This window comes from Notothenia rossii (genome assembly GCF_949606895.1).
Source record: "Notothenia rossii genome assembly, chromosome: 4".
NCBI lineage: Eukaryota > Metazoa > Chordata > Actinopteri > Perciformes > Nototheniidae > Notothenia > Notothenia rossii.
The window spans coordinates 23,013,602-23,034,043 of NC_136902.1; the positions used below are offsets into that span (position 1 = coordinate 23,013,602).

Sequence of the window (20,442 nt, forward strand, 5' to 3'; positions counted from 1 at the left end):
TAAGTTAAGTTAAAAAGGTTAAGAAGTGTCACCCCACATGTTTTTATATTTGTAAGTGTTTCAAGAAGTCATTAAAATTGCATTTCATTGTAACTGTGTGGCGAACTGATCAGTAGAGGGCGATAACGCTTGAGAAGAACCTAAAACCCTTTAGAGGCCGAAACTGCAGAATATATCCCGCGGTTGAGCTAAATACGCTAATGTTTCTGCCTCTTGTGTGTTCATATACAGGTAGGTTTAAAGTATTTTAAATAACACCAATGTGCCCCAGTATAAGGTATAAAAGTGTTGCGAGTGTATTGGGATAAGTGCATGGTTTATAATCGGTGGTCTTTGCAGTTTTTGTGGCTTTTGAGAACTGCAATGTTAGGCTAGCAGTTAGCGGCTAGCAGAGCTAATGCTAAAGGAAACACAGTGTTAACTGAACTAAATGTTAACTGACTGTGAGATGTATATCATGTTTATGCAAATAGCATATTTCACATTTAGGTTATATATGTTTATATAGAGTGCGTTTATATAATAATAGCACGTGAGTATGAGTATGAGCTGGTATTACTATGAGTCCTGAATGCAATGATTACTCATTGTACATTTCTATTGTATTTTGAAAATTGTTGTGATCATTAATATGTAAATGCCGTTGCCTAATATTGAGATGAGCATAATTGTACATACTTTTGCTGTGGATCATTTCCGGGATTTGTAGAATAAATCCTGCAGTTGAGCTAAACACAAGCTAATGTTTTTGGGTGTTTCTCAATGTCGAGGAAGGCTGCGGCAAACTCTGGGGCAGAGCCGGGAGGGAGGCCAGTAGACAAGTTTACGCGACAAACCACGGGTAGCGCCATAACCCTACACAAATGCACTTCATTTCCGCCGGAAGTCTTTTGCACAGCGTCTGTCGGTGTAAACCGGTGTAAACAGTCAGACGGGCACTGGTGTAAACACAGCGATTTCGATGCTAACAGTGATGCTAGCTTGGGAACACGATTCTACTTCTTTGACTGGAGATGGCGTTACTCTCCCCCACCCGAATTCAGTGCAAAACTGGGAGGATAACATGACGACGTGGCCCAGCATAACGTACAGCAAAATTTGCTCCTACTTCGTTCAATCCATGGCAATAGATGGAAAAGCAATGGACAGTCTGAAGGCATATCATAAGGCTGCGCACATTCTACTTTGCCCACATGCTCCCGAAAATTGTTGACGATTTTGTTGAGGGAAGGTTACAGTTCTGCAGTAAATATCTCAGCATTTTAAAACCAAAATAAACTGCCTTATTTAGGTCATGCCCACAGGAGCCAACAGTTGTCTGTTGTTTACATAATGCACAATTTACATGATCTCTTTATGCTGTGCAAAATATCATATGTGCCTGTACTGTTTGAGTGAAAATAAAGTTTGATGTAATTTAATTTCATTATTGCACTGTTATTGCATTATTGCATTTCATATGTTCCTTAGAGTGCTACAATTTCTTTTAACACAGTTCATCATTCATATTAAGCTCATACTGTACATAAATAACACTGAATTAATTAATTGTTGAGAGGAAACTAAAGAAATGGCTTCAACAAGAAAGATCACATGTTTAATCCTAACAGGTATTACAAATTAAAATATAAAAGCAGCCCACACAATTACATCACTATGAAAATATTCATATATAATATTAAAAAATACAATGCATGCAGTATTTGTTGTGTTTATCTGTATTTAATGAACAACATGGCTGGGTGTTGGTAGACAGGGACACGAGGCAAGATTCTAAACCTCACGAGGCACTCTGATCAGTGGACTCTTCAGGTTAACTAGGCCAGCACAGATGGTTAAGATGTTGTCCAGTTTCGGTGCCATGCTGATGGGAACGGTCTGGGATAAAATCTTAAAGACCTTCAGTCTCTGGATTGCTCTTTCCACGTGTATGCGGACATTGGCTACTCGCCTGGTGCGTGTCGTCTCCTCATTGGTCAACTGATTGCGCCTGTAGGTGAAAGCAGGGATGTTCAAACTGACCCTTCTCTCATCAAGCAAGTCTCGAATGGTGAACCCACGGTCCGCCATGACCTCATCACCAGCCCTCAGATAGTCTAGAAATCCACTGTCCATGGTGATAAACTTATCGCTGCTTCTGCCAGCATAGGCGTCAGATATAAACATGATTAGCCCATTAGGGGCCACAGTGACAAGATATTTCACAGTGTTGCGTGATTTGTACTGGCTGAAAGTGTCACTCCTTGAGTCGTGGTTTGTGGCTCTCTGCATGGCACTTTCGGCACAGTCAATGATGCAGGTGGTTCGAGGGTAGTTCCTCTGAAACGACAAGGGCATGGTGGCACGAATTGTCTCTCTTGGAAGCCAGGGGATCAGGACTTTGAACTGTTCACCCATCACGTCAATCCAGTGACTAATCACAATGCTTGCCATTGATGTAGACACATTGAAGCGGTGAGCAATATCTCCTAATATTAGGTTTAGTTTTAGCTTCATCAAGGTCATCAGGATTTGGTCAACAACAGGGAGGGTAATTGATGGCTTACTGAAAGGCAACAACACCGTCACCAGGGTGAAAAATTGAACCATACGCACTCCTGTATACAGCCGGGACCTAGCATCATCAATGACCGTGGTGCTAGTCACAGTAGGACCCATTTCTGCCTCGCACTGTGTGGCCTTGTCTATTTTAACAGACTGTGTTGTTGAAGAGTATGTGTGGTCAATATGTGACGGATCCTCCCATTGGGTCTGGGCATCTTGAAATGTTGGTGTAGCAGGCTCAGTCTCACAGGCAGGCTGACAGGTTTCAGGAGCATCTAAAAAGGGGAAGAGAAAACATGGATGGAGCTAAATTAATGCAGGCATAGAGTCCAGGCAGGCATTTGGGGATCAATAAAGTATCTATCTATCTATCTATCTATCTATCTATCTATCTATCTACACGCAGGCGCACACACACACATACATACACACACACACACACACACACACACACACACACACACACACACACACAGAGACACACAGAGACACACACACACACACACACACACACACACACACACACACACACACACACACACACACACACACACACACACACACACACACACACACACAATTAATGAAGTAGCCGTCCTGGGCATTGTTTGTCCCATCTCCAAAACAATCAACTGCCTTAGCAAAATACCGGTAGCAATGTTAGTGTATGACAACTTATTCATAATTAACAGTATTGTCAGCTTCATAGCTAAAGTTGCTGAACTTACCCTCAGCTTCAAGTCTGTGTTTCTTTATCTGGGGGGAGGCAGTGGTCCGCTGGGTGAGTTGACGTCTCTTTGGCTGGGGAGGGCGATTGTACCCCAACCACAACGCTGGGAAAGGATTATCCTTGGTTGGTTTTTGGTCAACAAAGTGATAGGAACAAACAAAAACGTTGCGGGGTGGTTTCTTTAAATTCAATGCCTTCAGCCAGGTCCTTGATTCCGAGTCGGTATCAGGCTTGCGAAAAAATTTCAACAATGGAGCGCATGGACATTGCCTCTTCGTAGCTGGTTTGTGGTCGTAGCACTCTCTATCTAACCACTCGTTCAGGTGCTTTCTCGAGTGATTGCAACCAACTACCGCACACGTAGTTCCCGAACCACTTTTCTTCATGTTGTAATTGTTATATCCTCTTTGTCTCTGCGATATCAGTGCTTTGTCGGCACAACGGAGCTAGCTAGCAAAACAAACCCAGTCCGCCAAAACGGAAGTGCATTGCATCGAAGGGAGGAGTTCAGGATGTAGAGCGGAAACGGCTCAATAACTTGTGTATAGAGAACCGGAGTGACGCGTCCAAAAACCCGGAAGTAAGTTAGCATTTTTAGCACTTCCGGTTCCTTCGTCAAAAAGCAATGCATTTTTTCCATAGGGTTTTGGAAAATAGCTCGAAATAAGGTCTGTGTTTGACACAAATTTAAGAGATAAATCACGTTTTGTTCTACGACATTAAATACATCAGCAGTGACCCCACTGGTGAGTTTTGAAGAGTTTACGTGTCTGAAAAACGATGGTTGTTACCGAGTGGCTGAATAGGACTGCAGAAATTGTCGAGGCTGTTGTACGTCATTACGCCTAACACGTAAACACTCCCGCTAAGTTTGTTTTCCCCTGTGTTCTGCTTGAAAGCAAGTACACGCCTATCTTTCTGTATATCTATATCTGAGCATTAGAATCTGTATTTTTGAAATTGTCGTTTTTCACACCGTAGTTTTACAAATTATAGAATAATTAATTACCAGTGTTTTCCAATTTTACTCGGCAGTTTGTTTCGTTAGCTAACGTTAGCTAAAGCTAGCGCTACTAGTTAGCTACGCAATGGTTTGTTGCTTTGCTCCGGGTTGCAGCCACAGGTCTTCGCATGAAACGTGCTTGTTCTATCATTTCCCGGCCAATGTTTTCCAAAGGAGAGTCTGGATTCGTGCCATGAGGTAAGCTGACGTTACATTTTTGTCCATGTCACGGTGAAATGTAAATGATGGGTAGTGACTGTATCGCCGTTTTAGAGATGGCGCTGCTGAAAAGACCGCAACATAAGTAAAGATAATGAATAAATCCTATTAAAACCTGTGTGGCTTATATGATAAGTCTAATTAGTACAAGCAGCCTAACGTTTCACCATTTAACTAAAGATTGTAGTCAGGGAAATCAGTTTGACATATTGAACTAATAACAAATCACCTCTGGCTGGCAGAGAACTCTGCTCCATAGCTTCTCTTGGACGTAAAATCACATGTACATTTTACATTTATATTTTGTTTTTCTTGTTATGCTGCTGCAACACAAACATTTCCCAAATTGGGATCAATACAGTAATATCTTATCTTAATTAATTAAGAAATATAACTATTATAATTAGTGTAGCAGCTGACACCTATTTTCAATATGGATTAATCTACCATTTATTTCTTTAGTTCAATTTTTATCTATAAAAATGTCAAAATAGTGAAAATGTTCACGAGACTTATCAAAGTGCAAGGTTATATCTTTAGATGTTTTGTTTTAGCCTATGTACTGTATGTCTTAATGCTCTTATATGTGACGGGGTGACTTCCATGAAACTAATATTTTATATCTTCCCAACAGACGAGCGGACAGGAAACCTAACACTCTAACAACCACAACATTGCAACATCCTCCACTGAATGCATACGTTTAGCTGCCTTTGGCTTCTTCCACTGACAGGGGGTGTCAGTGCAGCTGAAATTGTGGATGGCAAAGATGGCTAATGCAGCCGCATGACTGCATTTCCATTCTCCACATGGGCTTTCACATTTTGTGGAGAGAATTCCCTCTTCTCCTGGAGATACCTGTGGTGGTGGGATTGTTTTATTATTTAAAATATATTTACATTTGTAATGCCTTCCCAATTATCCCTTTAATTGTTTATAGCCTACTGTATGTTTATTTCATGGATATTTCTGTGTTTTCTGGTGTGTAATATTTGTAATCTTGGGGCCTCTTCTCTTTAACGTCTACATGCTACCACTGGCTCAGATAATGAAGAACAACAAAATAAGTTACCATAGCTATGCGGATGACACACACATTTACGTAACTATTTCACCAGGAGACTATGCTCCAATTCAAACACTGAGTAAGTGCATTGAACAAATCAATGACTGGATGTGTCCGAACTTTCGCCAATTAAACAAAGATAAAACTGAGGTAATGGTTTTTGGAGCCAAGCCAGGACGTATAAAAGTTAGCGCTGATCTTCAGTCTGCAATGTTCAAAACAACAGATAGAGCCAGAAATCTAGGTGTAGTCATGGACTCTGACCTGATTTTCAACAGTCACATTAAAACAGTTACTAAATCAGCTTACTATCACCTAAAGAACATATCTAGGATTAAAAGACTAATGTCACAGCAGGATATGGAAAAACTTATCCATGATTTTATCTTCAGTAGACTGGACTACTGCAATGGTGTCTTCACAGGTCTCACTAAACAATCTATTAGAAAGCTTCAGCTGATTCAGAATGCTGCTGCTCGAGTCCTCACTAACACTAAGAAAGTGGATCACATCACTCCTGTTCTAAAGTCTTTACACTGGCTTCCTGTGTGTCAAAGAATAGATTTCAAAATACTGCTGCTGGTTTATAAAGCACTGAATGGTTTAGGCCCAAAATACATTTCTGACCTCCTGCTAAATTATGAACCATCCAGATTTCTCAGGTCTTCAGGGACTGGTCAGCTTTCTGTCCCCAGAGTCAGAACTAAACATGGAGAAGCAGCGTTTAGTTATTATGCTCCAAATATCTGGAACAAACTCCCAGAAACCTGCAGGTCCGCTGCAACTCTTACTACTTTTAAATCCAGGCTGAAGACTTTTCTTTTTGTCGCTGCTTTTAATTGAACTATTCATATCTTAGACTGCACTGTAACTTTTATCCATGTATTTTTTCTTTTAATGTTTCTTTTATTAGCTTTTTTTAAATGTTCTTTTCTTAATGTCTTTCATTTTTTGTAAAGCACTTTGAATTTCCTTGTGTTGAAAAGTGCTATATAAATAAAGTTGCCTTGCCTTGCCTAATAAAGATTTCATGTGACACATAAAATGGATTTGTTGATGGGAATTAATGTGAATAAATTAACTCTAGGTTAACGGTACTCTTGCTATCACTACTCACCGACACTATAAACCTTGTCCCTCATGCTAGCCCTGACAACACCGGTAAGCACACCTTCATCTAAGCTGCACTGTTTTACGTGTCCTGACTTGTAGTGGTTCTCTCCTATCTACACTCTTCTTGTCATCTTTGTAAAACGATATCAGACTGGTAATTGACACAGCCATGACTTCTAGTTAAATTCAGTGTGGCTAAAATGAAAAGCTTTGTTAAAATATGAACGCGCGAAAGTCAAAGTCAACTTTATTGTCAAAAATTCTACATGTGTTATACATCCAGAAATATCGAAATATCGTTTCCCACAGTGTGACATGTATACATAAAACAAAACAAAAAGGGCCTAGATAACCGGTTTATACAGTTTAAAATGTGAAAATATTTAAAGTGTTCAAAGTGCAGTTTTAGTGCACGTCAGTTGAAACGATCTTAAGTTGGCGTGACGTTGAAGTCGTGCGACCCTGCTGCTGTACTGGCTTGTAGTTTGTCTATAGCATAACGTTAGCATTTTGCTACTGGCGACTAGATTTATGATTCAAAAATTATAAAAGCAGGGTTGACATGTGGAGATTATTCGGCTGAACAAAACGTGATCCCTCTCTTAAATGTGTGTCAACCACAGACCTTATTTCGAGCTATTTTCCAAAATCCTAAGGAGAAATTGCATTGGTTTTTGACGAAGGAACCGGAAGAAGTTTATTTCCGGGTTTTATGACGCGTCACTGCGGTTCTCTATAAGGAAGTGCCACAAACTGCAGTTCATCTATTGGCCGATAGGCGATGACTGCAGAAAGGATCAATTTCCATAGACCACCATGTTAAAATGCCCAACTTTACAGCAGAAATAAACATATTTCTGCCCCTGGATACAATAAAAATTATTCGGGATATAGTTAGATTCCACCTTCATGATTATGAATTGGTGAGTGAATAGTTTTTTAACGCGAACCTTTTATTTATATTAGGTCTTTTTTCTTCTTCTTTTTGCATAAATTAGGGCGTGGTCATTTTGATGGACAGGTACATGCCTCACTGTCAGCTGACAGCAACTTGTCGACTCTGCTAGGCTACAACGTTAGCTAGTTGTAGTTACTGTACTTAATATATATATATATATATATATATATATATATATATATATATATATATATATATATATACAGTTTAGTTTATGATTCAGCCTTGGGTAAGACTTTTATAGTCTATCGCTATGACGCCCCTAATGCTAAACGGGAGCAAATGTTAAAAGGGGACCCAATTATCCCAGTGGTGGCCGCCGGAGTCCGCCGCCGGAGCTAACGGAGCCGCAGGCGGCCGGAACTAGCCCCCTGCGGCTCCGTTAGCTCGGCGCGGCTAATGCTTTGCGCACGGACCAATTTCCAAATCTTTGGTGGAAATCGGGCACCATTTAAAGCAGGGCCTCGCATTGGACGCACACCTGCACACCTGTTAGCCTGTTCCATAATTCTTCGTTTTCCGAGGCTAGGAAGCAGGGTTTGAGTTACGTGGGAGCCAATGGGAGCTCAGGGGCCTGAGCTCCCACGGACCCAGTGAAATCAAACAGCTGTGGGGGTCGCTAATATACATTACCAACAACCTTATTTTGATCACAAATAATGCATTTTTCAATGTAATGAGTATTATTTACGTTAACGAGGTAAATAGGCAAACAAAACAATGTTTTCCAAAAGAACTACGCATCGTATTCTCGGCCCGTCCACACACAGGCATGAAAAAAATCTGGAAAAATCTTGATGCTGGGCATGTCTGAAGCTTGGCGATTTCACGCGCCCAAGGCGACCAACAACCAATCAGGAATCTCCCAGGAATATCCCGCCCGCCCCCAGCATACAAAGCCTGTCCATTCAATGTTAAAACGAAGTAAACTGGATATAAACTCTCCAAACAGGTGAAAACCTACCAGTTTCACCAACTGTCTCTGCCCCCTCCCTCCATGCCTGGTTCCTCCGGTTTAGGTCCCGGTAGGTGAACAGAGAGCAGTCGTAAAGGACCGGGACATTTCCTACAGCGATGATTAATTTATCCTCCATTTTATGACATATGGAAAAGACTGCAGCGGTATCTGCATAGAGTACACGTGGTTTGATTGGCAAGCGCTTGCACTGGCGGGATTTGCATAAACGGGATTTGATTGGCTGATGCCAGCTTCGAAAGCATTGGGAGCATCAAAAGTTGAACATTGCTCAACTTTTGATGCTGACGATGCTTGCAAAGCCATGCTCCGCTCCCCACAATGCAGTTCGGCGAAGATTAAAAATCTTCTACGTCACTCCATTCAAGTGAATGGGCGAAGCTTTGAAAGATTTTTTTCATGCCTGTCGGCCCGTCCACACACAGGCATGAAAAAAATCTTTCAAAGATTTTGATGCTCCCAATGCTTTCGAAGCTGGCATCAGCCAATCAAATCCCGTTTATGCAAATCCCGCCAGTTCAAGCGCTAGTCAATCAAACCGCGTGCAAGCTGGGAGAGCCAGACCGCAGTTCATTTCCTCATATTCCAAATGAGAAATTACGGTAGCAAATCACCCGGTTCTTTACGACCAGACTATTTACCGGGATACAAACCGGAGGAACCAGGCATGGAGTGAGGTGGCAGAGACAGTGGGTGAAACTGGTAGGTTTTCGCCAGTTTGGGGAGTTTATATCCAGTTTACTTCGTTTTAACATTGCTATTGCTTTGTATGTCGGGTGCGGGAGATTCATGTGATTGGTTGTTGATCGCGTTGCTCGCAAAAAATCGCCACGCTTCAGACACGCCCAGCATCAAGATTTTTTTCATGCCTGTGTGTGGACGGGCCGTGAGCTGCGCAATAAAATATTGCGCAATCTATGCCTGTGAGGCTGTGAACATGCTGCGCGCGCCTGAAGAATGAACCGTTATATCAACAGACATTCACATATATTGACAAGATACACACATACATACTACGAGTACCGTAGGCTAGCAGACGATTACCATGCCGCCCAAAAAAAGGCCACTGCCGCCGACGGGGTCTACAATCCTGGCTAGTTTCGAAACAAAAAACTGCTTTTGACAACCAAAATGCACATGCTGGCGTGACAGCTAGCACTAACCTTGCTGCTACGGAGGATGCTGCCTTTGGTAAGGTGTGTGTGTGTGTGTGTGTGTGTGTGTGTGTGTGTGTGTGTGTGTGTGTGTGTGTGTGTGTGTGTGTGTGTGTGTGTGTGTGTGTGTGTGTGTGTGTGTGTGTGTGTGTGTGTGTGTGTGTGTGTGTGTGTGTGTGTGTGTGTGTGTGTGTGTGGGGGTGGGTGTGTGTGTGTGTGGGGGTGGGTGGGTGGGGGTGTGTGTGTGTGTGTGTGTTTGTTGGACCACGTAATTAGCAGTGAAGTCAGTTTCTCTCTCTCGTTTTATCTGTGAGAGCTAATTTATGTATTTTCTTTAATTTGTATAGCTCTTACGTTGTTATTGATTGTGTACGAGTTCATGTGTTTGAGCCTGCGCAGTGTGTCCTGAAGTTGTGGAGAGAGTAAAACGTAATAAACGGAGGCGCTGTTTGTGACGCTCCACGAGTTCCTGAGTTTTTGTGATTTTGTAATTATCTTTGAAGCCCTAACACATCAGACACTAATTGTATACTCGCAAGGGTGTGCAATATATACCATCAGTTGGAGTCTGCACCTCCAAGGTGCGCAATACATTATTGCGCAATCTATGCCTGTGACTGTGTGCGTGCGCGCCTGCACGTGCGCCTGCACGTGCGCCTGCACGTGCGCCTGCACGCACGCGCGCATGCGTTAGTTTTAAAGACCCCCATAGCTCAGTTTACAACTCGAACCCTGCTAGGAAGGATTCTTGCATCGCTTCAGAAGGACCTGACTCGGAGGGACTTGTCCTACCAAGGGAGCGTCCTCGACATTGAGAAACACCCTCTGCCTCTTGTGTGTTCTTATACAAAGGTAGAGTCTCTGCCGGCTCAGGTACCCCTAGGCCTGAGGCCAGCAACACTTATATCCCTCATTGTGTTTTGTTTTACACTAATTAATGCATTTATAATTTGGATTCATGTCATAACCTGTAAATTCAAAATGTGGTAACAACATCAGTCAATCCTAAATAAAATATGCCCTGTTACTTACAAGGGTTTAAGACGTTTTCAAACTGTGTTATATCTGCTGATGATCTCTTCACTAAGGGGCCACAACATCATTACGCTGATCCGTTTTCACATCTCCAAAATTAGGATATCATTTTGTAGGTACTAAGCTTTTAGACCTGTGCTGCTGAACTCTTAAACAGTGCTAAAATAGAACAACAGCTGCCAAACATGCAGCGCACAGGCTGGGATGACCCCCTCGATAGATAAATACATAAATAAAATGTGTCAACATTTATGGACAGGCTCCATTAATGCCACCTAGGAGTCTGCAGGATGACCTCTAGCCCTGTCAGGAGGACCTTTAACTTTCTCTTGTGGAATCTGCACCATTGCAAAGGTTGTAAGCCACAGGCCCCATGCCTTGAAACAAGAGAAGCTGCTGAAAAGACAAATCTGGCCTCAGAAATACGTTCTGTAGACAAGCGCTGAGGATCAACGGAGCCCAAGCGGCACCTAGACCCTGTGATATTTGATCAGGCTTGACGCGTCCCATTGCGTCTGAGCCACCCTGCCTCACCTCTGTCTGCACACACCCCACCTCACAACCAGTCCCAGGGATAAGTGGTCTCTTTCTATAAATACAGAGACAGGATGGAAGTTTGGAGGGAGCCAAAAAAGTGCAGCGGTGGGAGGAGGAAGGCCTGTGTTGCTAAAGGGACACAAAAAGTAAACACCTGTTAATAAGGTGTCAAGGAGTCAAATGTGTCTGTCTGTCTGTTTGTCTGTCTGTCTGTCTGTCTGTCTGTTTGTCTGTCTGTCTGTCTCTCCCATATCACTCTCTGATTCTTGAGAAAAACAGGTGCGAGGAGGAGTGCCCTATACGAACACAGGCTGACACATTAAACTCCTAATGCTTGATACACACTCCCTGCCCGCCTTCCCCCTGAGGAGAACCTGTGGCCAAAGCATGCAGAGCATTTCCTTCTGTCCTCGTAACTGGAGCGTCTTCAGATTGAGGAACAAATATAGCCTGTCATCTATGTGAAAGTGAGAGCAGTGGAGAACTCAAACAATCCCGGGGCAGCAGCTATTTACTATATTCATGTTTAGAATAGAGAACAACTGTTACAAGCAAAAATGTTCCTTGTGCTTGGAGTGATCTGCTGCTTGAGAGATATTGAGAATAAGCATTAATCAATGCCACGCATATCTATCCCTAAATCTTTTTAGCCAGGAAAATCCCTTGTGGTTGCAATAAAAACAAAGCTCTCTCATGAGGTTCATCCAGAAACAACTATTGTCCAACTGGCATCTATAACTTCCACGTTTCTTTTTTTATGATCAGAGTGAAATCTTTTTTTTAAAAATAAATATGGGTGTAGATATGTCAGGCAAAACAGACCCACCCTCAAGATAAAGAAGAAGCAAATAACAAAACGTTTGGTTTATGACTTTCTTCATTCAATTCAGTAAAAAAAAATGTAAATATATGTATCTGTCCACATTTGTTAATTCTAACAGCTTAACTTTTGTCTTTATTCAATTGAGAGAGGAGGAAGGAAACAGAGAGCCTCCCCCTTATCTAATCTCCCTGGAGTGTTGCAGGCACACTTACAGTAAATTGCTGTGATAGGAGCTGCATACGAAAAGCATTAAGTACTAGCTAAACAAGGCCTGATGCAACAATGGCAATTGTGAATTTGGAGGGAGAACCGATGTTTAAAGTTTGGCGGCAACGTTGTGCGCGCGTTCCTCTATTCAGTCGCTAATGAGAATGATAATGTGTGGCTCCTCAGACGACCCCTGCCCCCTTTAATAGCGACTTCTCCCAAGGGACGTGATCGTGCAGATCCCCGAGGGACATTCAGCCCTCTATAGGAATCCTTTTCATCAGAGACTATTCCCGCCTGTTTCGTTTTAAATAATGTTGATAATCCAAATGTTCAAAAAAGTCAACTTCTTATATTGTTGATCCTTCACACGCGAGCAGAATAACACAACAGGATCGGAACCACGAGCCCACATCTGGATAGATCTACACAATAATTTCAGCTGCAGGCATCGGTAAAATGTCAGATATAAATGCACGTTCTGCTATCTGAATACATGCCATTATGTGCACATTTATTCCACTAACATTTATCTTAGAATGGCTTTCTCTCGTTGTTTCTTTAGCACTTTCCTTAATGTATGTTATAGGCTACTTAAAGCTGTTGTTGCTTGGTTGCCTGATGTAGCTATTCCGTGCACACATTATGAATATGAGACACATTTACATTCCTTTATATTTCAAAACATCATGATATAAACCACGGCTTTATCCTGATTTGCTTACAGCCTGCAACATGGTGCCGTATAAAAATAGGATGGACTCAGTCAACCTCCAACGATCCCCGGTGTTTACGCCGGACCAGGCTCGCTTCTTGGCGGCCACGCGTGTGTGTGTTCGCCTCCTCACCTCCGCAGAGCGGCTGCACGACCCGGCCTGCCAGCGGGGATTTACTGACTGGCGCTGAGCCCGGCCACAGGCAGACTAGTTCGCTCGGTTCTCACGACCTCAGCTCCACAAAGGCATCTCTGAACTATTAACTCAGACACGAAGGCAGTAGGGACGACCGCAGAACCCACACATGCTGCCAACTGGAGTTTCAGTATGCCTCCTCGCAGAAGGAGGCTGCTTCAACATCACAGGCAGTGGGGTTTCAGTATGCCATTTACCACGGTGTCATCTGCAGGGCACTGGCACTCAGCAGGGTGAACGAGAGAACGCAACTACACAACAGTCCAACTGTTAAAGTAAGATGAATATCAAGAGTTTTCTGTGCAAAGACAACAACTCAAGTCGCGTAGGCCAGGTTACAGTAAACACAACCTATTTGTTTTTATTTTGTCAACGCTTCCTTTTTTTAACGGGTGCCAATACATTGGTATGGTTTTCATTTGGCCTTGCTGCCTATTTCCTAAATAAACCCTTTTTAAACTGTATTTATTATGTGATCGTTATCAATCATGGTTTAGACGTGGGCATATACCTTCACTCTCTGTTTCTGCATAACTTTAAGTGCACTCTCGATATTTTGACACTAGGAATGTTTATCTTGTGTGTGCTGGTGGTCAGCAGGGCTATGAAACACTTTCACACCGATTTACTTGTGGCCTGTGCCAGCCATGCGCACCCACGGCGCGCCGGTGGAGTATTAAATGTTGAGAGGTTTTGACCGACGGACACCAGGCTGAAACCTAATCCTGAGTAAAGGGGCCCGCTCACTGCAAGTGGCTGACACATGGCTTGCGCATGCAACGCCGCCCTGAAACACAGGCCTCAGATCCAGACCCCTCACCGGAGGAAGATATAACACCCAGGATAAACAGCAGCAGGAAGAGATGGAGAGGGAGAGCTTACACAGAAACGTTTGAGCCGTCAGGGGAAAGCACCTGGCCAGATAAAGGCCACGGACCGTATTCCAAAATGCTAATTCAAAGGATATTGTCAGTGGAAGTGTTTGAGGGATTTTCAGAGTAAGTCAGGAGCAAGAATCAAATGCTTTAACCTGCAATACATGGTGTATTTATATGCACCTCATGTTTCCCCTCCATCAAACAAAAGTCTCCCTCTTTTCTCATTTGAGGTGTAGAGCCACTGGGAGAGGAGTCGAACAATTGCTGCACAAAAGGAACCGAGGATCCTTCCATATTCTCCTTTCACTCAGGCAATCTGTTAGTGACATTAACCCCTGAGAGCATTTCCCAGGCTCATGAATAGGGTTTAAGACTTCTTAAAGCTCCCGCTGCATACAGGATGAGACCCTTTTCAAACTTTTAATTACCTTTATAGCAATAGAAAAATACACCCCCATTGTCCCCTGGGCCAGCAGCAGGCCAGATGTAAGGAGCTCCCGCCAAACGGGTGACAAGGTGGCAAGTTAAAATTTAGTATATTAATTGATATTGGAGTTCATTTTGGGAGCATAATCAATATGGTGCTGCTTCGATTTGGCCTTAGTTATAGCTGCCGTGAGTCTGTTAAAAGTGGTTTTCCTAACTTCACAATGTTACTTTTACGCATTAAATGTGGCTTTTATACATGACTTCACAAACTACAAAATGACCCCTGATACTCTTAAATAAAGTCTATCAAAGCAACATGGACACAAATTGAAACAGGATGGAGACCATAAGTGAATTTCTGAAAAGTAATTTATTAAAACAATGGGCCAACAGCCAACTTCAGTTTTTCTTTTCAACACAAAACAATAAAGAATGTAAAACACAGCTTTGGTATAACAGTCAATAACACATCTGTACAAAACTAAAACCTTTTCATAAAAAGTACTTCATAACAAACGTTCCTATAAATCTTTAACATATACAGCATGTTTATCACCGACATCCAAATGTTGGAATCAGAAAATAAATGATATAGAAAAACAAACATTGGCCAAATAAGGCGAAACCTGTTCCATAAAACGAAACAATGAGAACTACTGGGGGGCATTAAGTGGTTAGAGTTACCGTCCCGTAGAGGAATAGTCACAGGTTCAATTCCTGCAACAGTTGTCTGTGCAGTCAGTTAAATCTCTAAACTGGAAAAGTAATGCAAACTGGTTTGACATGAGTCTCTTGTCCCTGGCGCTACCAAGGCCTCCAAACAGGCTCGTTGCCCTCTGGACCGGTGCTGAGTCCGACCGGGCTGACTGCCTGGGACACCCCGGAGAAGGAAGTCATGCCATGCACCGGAGAAGCAGCAGTCGATGCCGAGCTGCCATGCAGCGGACTCGCGTTGAGAGCAACAGGCAATCCTGCGTTTGCGTAAAGTGGGATAACAGGCGATGTGGCGGAGGCGAATGCTGGGTTAGGGATCAAAAACGCAAACTGTCCATCGCTTGCAGGCACCAGCTGAAAACCACCAAAGACCTTAGGGGACATTGCCTCGACAGGACTGAGTTTGGAGCCCATGGTGGCAGCGTTGATGGGTAGGGTGGAGGGGAGCTGCACATGGAGAGGTTGAGCCAGGTGCGCATGCTGGGACGCGGCCTGCTGCGGGTACATCATCTGGCCCATGCAGCTGGACAGGTGCGTGAGGAGCCTCGACCTCACCTCCGTGTTCACCCCATCTGAGGTGGACATGAAGCGGGTGACTTCGTTCATGCACTCGTTGAATCCAGCTCGGTATTTGCTCAGGACGGTGGCATCTGCTGAGAGTGCTGCTGAGGGAAGGGAGAAAAAAAGCGGATATTAGCCACGGATTGGTGAGTCTTTTAACAACTTCCAAATGACTTTAAAATGTTTGTCCCACTTAATTTATTCAATAAACTTACCGCTCATTTGAACGCGCTGCAGGTTCCTCAAGTGCTTCACAGTCATCTCCAGAATGTCTGCTTTTTCCAACTTGGAGTGCCTTGAGCTCTGTAGGATAAAACATGAAAAGTTGAGTCTGTATTCAAGAAACGTTTAAAACGAAATGATCGATAAACATGAAAAAGCTTAGTAGTGATGTGCATCACAGTGATCTCAACTTACATCTTTTTTAAGTGCGTCCAGGATGAGAGTCTTGAGCTGGCCAAGGCTTTCGTTTATTCTTGCTCTCCGGCGTTTTTCCATGATCGGTTTGGATGACTGCAAAGAAAAAATAATTCTGCATAAAGGTCTTGTCCACAATTGATCCACTTGCAAAATGCATGTAATCACACATGGATATTTTATGAAAAGTTATCAGACAATGTTTACCTTTCTATGCTCGCTGGCATTTTTTGGTTTGTCCGGTGTGTGTGTTCCGTTTGCTGGGGAACCGGCGATAGGAGATGCCGTCTGCTTTTCCATAGTGTCAGCAGGCATTGTTGATCAAACCAGGTAAAAGCGTAAAGAAGTAAATCCTCTGCGGAAGCTCCGAGAAAATAAAAACGTTGAAAGTTCTCCGCTTCAGAACATAAACGTATGCCTGACAGCCCACCGGAGCAGATATCGTTGTGTCGTTTGTTATCACTGAGCTGTCATCTGAATACAGAAGTGTGTTTTGCACCGTGCAGGGCGAGTTTTTGCTTCTGACGCAGACACACGCCGCAGCCGTACTTATAGACGACTCGCGTGCTCCCAGTTCGTGTGAAACCTTCTCTGCATTCTTTCCCACACTCTCCTCAGCCAATAGCAGAGAGGACTCACCCATTGGGCGCGGGGCAGACCGCTGATTGGACAACACCCCCGCGGGCCGTCAGTCACGCGCTGCTCAATCAGCCCTGCAGGGACAAACAACAAAGCGGAGCGAGCAGCAGCGGCCGGGCTGTGAAGTGATAAGGGAGGGCTGGATGTTTGCTTCCAACTTTGCTCCGTGCTCGTCAAAAAATTTATACTGCTCTTAGTGTGTGTGTGTGTGTGTGTGTGTGTGTGTGTGTGTGTGTGTGTGTGTGTGTGTGTGTGTGTGTGTGTGTGCGCGCGCGTGCGCGTGCGTGTGTGTATGCGAGTGTAGCTGTGTGTGCGTGTGTGTATATACACGTGAAGAATGTAGCCTGTGTTGAATTGACAGTACAGTCCCTCCCTATCTTTTAACAGTGTGTGCAGTTCATTTGAAGAGATATCTGTGTAATCATTAAGAACAGTTGTTGGCTGCATATTTATTTATGCGTAAGTTAAGAACATTCCTATACACAAATCCATTAGGCCTATATATATATATATATTTTCCCACTTGGAATACCCATTGAGACTTTTATCAAAAACTTGTATTTATTTCAAGCATTAACATGTTTTTTGCCTCACATAAAAACACATTTTAATCTATTTTTAAAGACTCTGCATTAAGGAGAAGACATCTGTAATGGCACGCGAGGCGGTTTGCAGTAGCACGCAGCAAGCCAATGGCATGCGGCCACTGTATGCAAATAGAGCAGAGCACACTCTCATTGGCTGTGTGAACAGCTCTGTGTCAATCATCCCGGCGCGGGAGCCGCTCAAAGAGGAAGAGAGGGAGGAGGGGGGCACATCTGTCCGCGTGCCATTCGCTCAAAGTCTACTCCGGTCTACGCGAAGCACGTGCCATAACTTGCAGATTACATGCTGGAGACCAAGGAGTTTATAAAGCCAAGACTGAGAAACTGGAAAAATGTTTAATATTTAAATATAATACAATAGAATACAATAGGATAGCATAGAATATAATAGAATAGAAAAAGCACATGTGAAGATGTCTGAGGAATTGCATTATAATTATATTTGGGCTGCATGATCTATTTTTCTATCAAGAAGCAGTAGTTCACTTCTCATATTGTCTAATGAAAAAAGTTATTGTTCATATTTTTTTCTCCAAAATCGGCTAATGTCTAGATAGCACTAGGATACAATAAAAAGATAAACACTGAACAATGTCAATATTAAATACATGTCATGAAAAGGCTATGCTGTCAGTGCATCTCACAGGATATAAATTATAGTTAAAACTTTAAAAGTAAGTAAGTAACATGTATCGTATGCACTTGTAACCACCACAACACTCAAATAAATTACCCTCTAATTGTTAAGGTCCTTTCAATCAGAATCAGATTTAGGCGAGTGTTTGAACAAAGTGTAAGTGACAGAGTTTGAAGGACAAGAGCACCACCTAGCGACCGATTTCTAAAAAGTTAACCAATGATAGATCTTAGGGTATTTTACAAAGTATATCAGGACATGCTTTCAATGTCTAAGCTGTTACAGAATAATTTGAACCAAGCTAAATTAATTCCAACCTAATGAAAGTGGTATTTATAACAAGTTTTACTTGGCATGTAAAGACTCTCTTTTGAATGCTCTTCAAACATATTATTTATTCAAATGATTGAATGTCACTGTTATTTCTAAAACATGTTTTTTTTAACCTATTTTTTGTCTTTGGTTTCCTGTGTCATATAAACTAGTAAGACAGAGACAAATCCTTTGTTAGAAATATAAGGATCTGTTTTGTTTTATGAGCATTATATGGAGTTGACCACAAGGTGGCACATCTGTGTCCAAATTAAAGTTGACATTTGTTTAAAACAAAATAAAGCAAAGCAAATTATATTACGTCATATATGGCCTAAATTGCCCCTAATGAGAAGGATATAATGATCTGGTCAAATGAAAAATAAGAGAAATTATAGGCCTATCTGGTTATGAAGTTATGCACAAATTAAGGAGCTGTCAGATGTCTTATACTCAAACAGTTAAAGTTAATTTATGAGAAAAGAAAACGTGAACATGGGGTCAATAAGAAACGGTGTATATGCTACAGAAGCAAATACCTGTGCATACATTATATCATTTATATTATAATAAAATACATTTACAGTTTATTTAGACTTAAAATGAAAGAAAACGATTTGCATATACAACATATACAGTTTTTTTAAAGACATGTTATCCACATCTAACAAGCATTTATGTATACAATGATACACCCACAGCACATACTGCTACATGTGCATCTATGTTAATGTTAACACACTTACCTAAGCATACGTGATGTTTACTGCAAAGTATTACATTTAACCATTAAGAGTTTGCTGTTTACTTTTATAAAGTAAAAAAAAATCTTCAGAAAAGAACCCACAATACAAGTTAAAAACACGAGAAAAAAACTAATGTGAAGTATGTTTTGATCAGTAAAATGGCACCAACATGCAATAACTCTGAAATGGTTATCTTATAAAAACACAATGTGACAGTTTTTCGATCTCCCTCCTTAAATCTGCAACCGTAACACAAATGAAAACTTTTATGTGAGCGAGCACCAGATTTCCATGTTAAATCAGTGTGTGTAGTCCAACAATAGGAGCATTACAAAGTCTAAGGAGGCGTATATGTCATAGTAATCTTAAAACTGATGACAAAGTCTATGATCCTCTTTTGGTCCGCAGTCTATTGAAACTGGCCAAATGTAATAAAAATGTGCTAAGCCCTGTTTCAGTCCAGTCTCTTGTAGAGTATCAGTCATTGTTCAGTGGCTCATGTCGTCGTCGTCCCCCCCCCCCCCCCCCCCACATACATGGCTGAGCTGTGCTGAGGCATGCTGGACCCTTGTTTACCCAGGATCCTGAGTTTCAAGGGCCAGCTGTGTGTGCTTGGACTCACATCGCCTCTATTTGCTTTCGGATCGGCCCAAATGATGCAGATCTAATTCTATTGAGCTGCACACAGATTATACAACTGGAGTTAATGCGATTTCGAGGTTTAATAATTCTGTGTAGGTGAAGCGCCACCTGTTACATCTGATCTGAAGTCAGATCAGGTCTGACAGCCCTATCCATCGATAATTCCCCCTCATCATTCCTGCATTTGAAAGATATCAGGCTCAGACAACAATGGGAGCAGGAATTCCCCTTCAACTGAAAGAAACTTTTTGAGTGACTCCATCATTAGAGCATCATTAAAGGTGATGCCGACATCCTGAGGAATGTAGAGAAAATAAATCACTGCTGTTTTATAAGAGATGATCAGCATTCACCAGACAAGAGCCAAGAGTACTTGCTTTTTGACTTAGCTTTATGAGGTGGAGGTCTGCAGGAGGAGATGAAAGGGACCGAAAGGGGGGAGAAGCTGTGTTCACAGATTTAGCAGAGTTCAATAGTCTGTTGTCGAGTTCCGGTGAATGCTCAGCAGCTCCTTTTGACTGCCGCCTGCTTAATTTGTTGTTGTACAATGAGCCTGTGCACCTCTCCAAATCCATGTGCAGAATGC

The 20,442-nt window shown here is 42.4% G+C and overlaps 2 protein-coding genes across 3 annotated transcripts; both read right to left on the bottom strand.

The window, feature by feature from the left end:
• Positions 1-1,583: 1,583 nt before the first annotated feature.
• LOC307036854 (uncharacterized protein) lies at positions 1,584-3,800 on the bottom strand. Its single transcript, XM_079677473.1, has 2 exons — positions 3,273-3,800; positions 1,584-2,819 (listed from the first exon to the last, which is right to left on the bottom strand). The coding sequence occupies exons 1-2, from the start codon at positions 3,658-3,660 to the stop codon at positions 1,774-1,776; spliced, it is 1,434 nt and encodes a 477-aa protein (XP_079533599.1). The 5' UTR covers positions 3,661-3,800; the 3' UTR covers positions 1,584-1,773.
• Positions 3,801-14,934: 11,134 nt separating this feature from the next.
• her9 (hairy-related 9) lies at positions 14,935-16,861 on the bottom strand. Of its 2 annotated transcripts, none has more exons than XM_079679712.1 (4): positions 16,483-16,861; positions 16,276-16,371; positions 16,074-16,161; positions 14,935-15,959 (listed from the first exon to the last, which is right to left on the bottom strand). In XM_079679712.1, exons 1-4 carry the CDS (start codon positions 16,588-16,590, stop codon positions 15,388-15,390), a joined length of 864 nt encoding a protein of 287 aa, XP_079535838.1. In that variant the 5' UTR covers positions 16,591-16,861; the 3' UTR covers positions 14,935-15,387. The 2 variants fall into 2 exon arrangements, with proteins under 2 accessions (XP_079535838.1, XP_079535837.1); XM_079679711.1 differs by having other exon boundaries at positions 14,935-15,962; positions 16,483-16,858.
• Between the last annotated feature and the right edge of the window lie 3,581 nt (positions 16,862-20,442).

Bases quoted from the DNA above. Each gene is read 5' to 3' on its own strand.
- LOC307036854 (XM_079677473.1), bottom strand. From the start codon at position 3,660: ATGAAGAAAAGTGGTTCGGGAACTACGTGTGCGGTAGTTGGTTGCAAT. The intron at 2,820-3,272 runs GTAAGTTCAGCA...TCCCCTTTTTAG, and splicing joins ACACAGACTTGAAGCTGAGG to ATGCTCCTGAAACCTGTCAG.
- her9 (XM_079679711.1), bottom strand. From the start codon at position 16,590: ATGCCTGCTGACACTATGGAAAAGCAGACGGCATCTCCTATCGCCGGT. The intron at 16,372-16,482 runs GTAAACATTGTC...TTTTCTTTGCAG, and splicing joins ATGCCAGCGAGCATAGAAAG to TCATCCAAACCGATCATGGA. The intron at 15,963-16,073 runs GTAAGTTTATTG...CCCTTCCCTCAG, and splicing joins GCAGCGCGTTCAAATGAGCG to CAGCACTCTCAGCAGATGCC.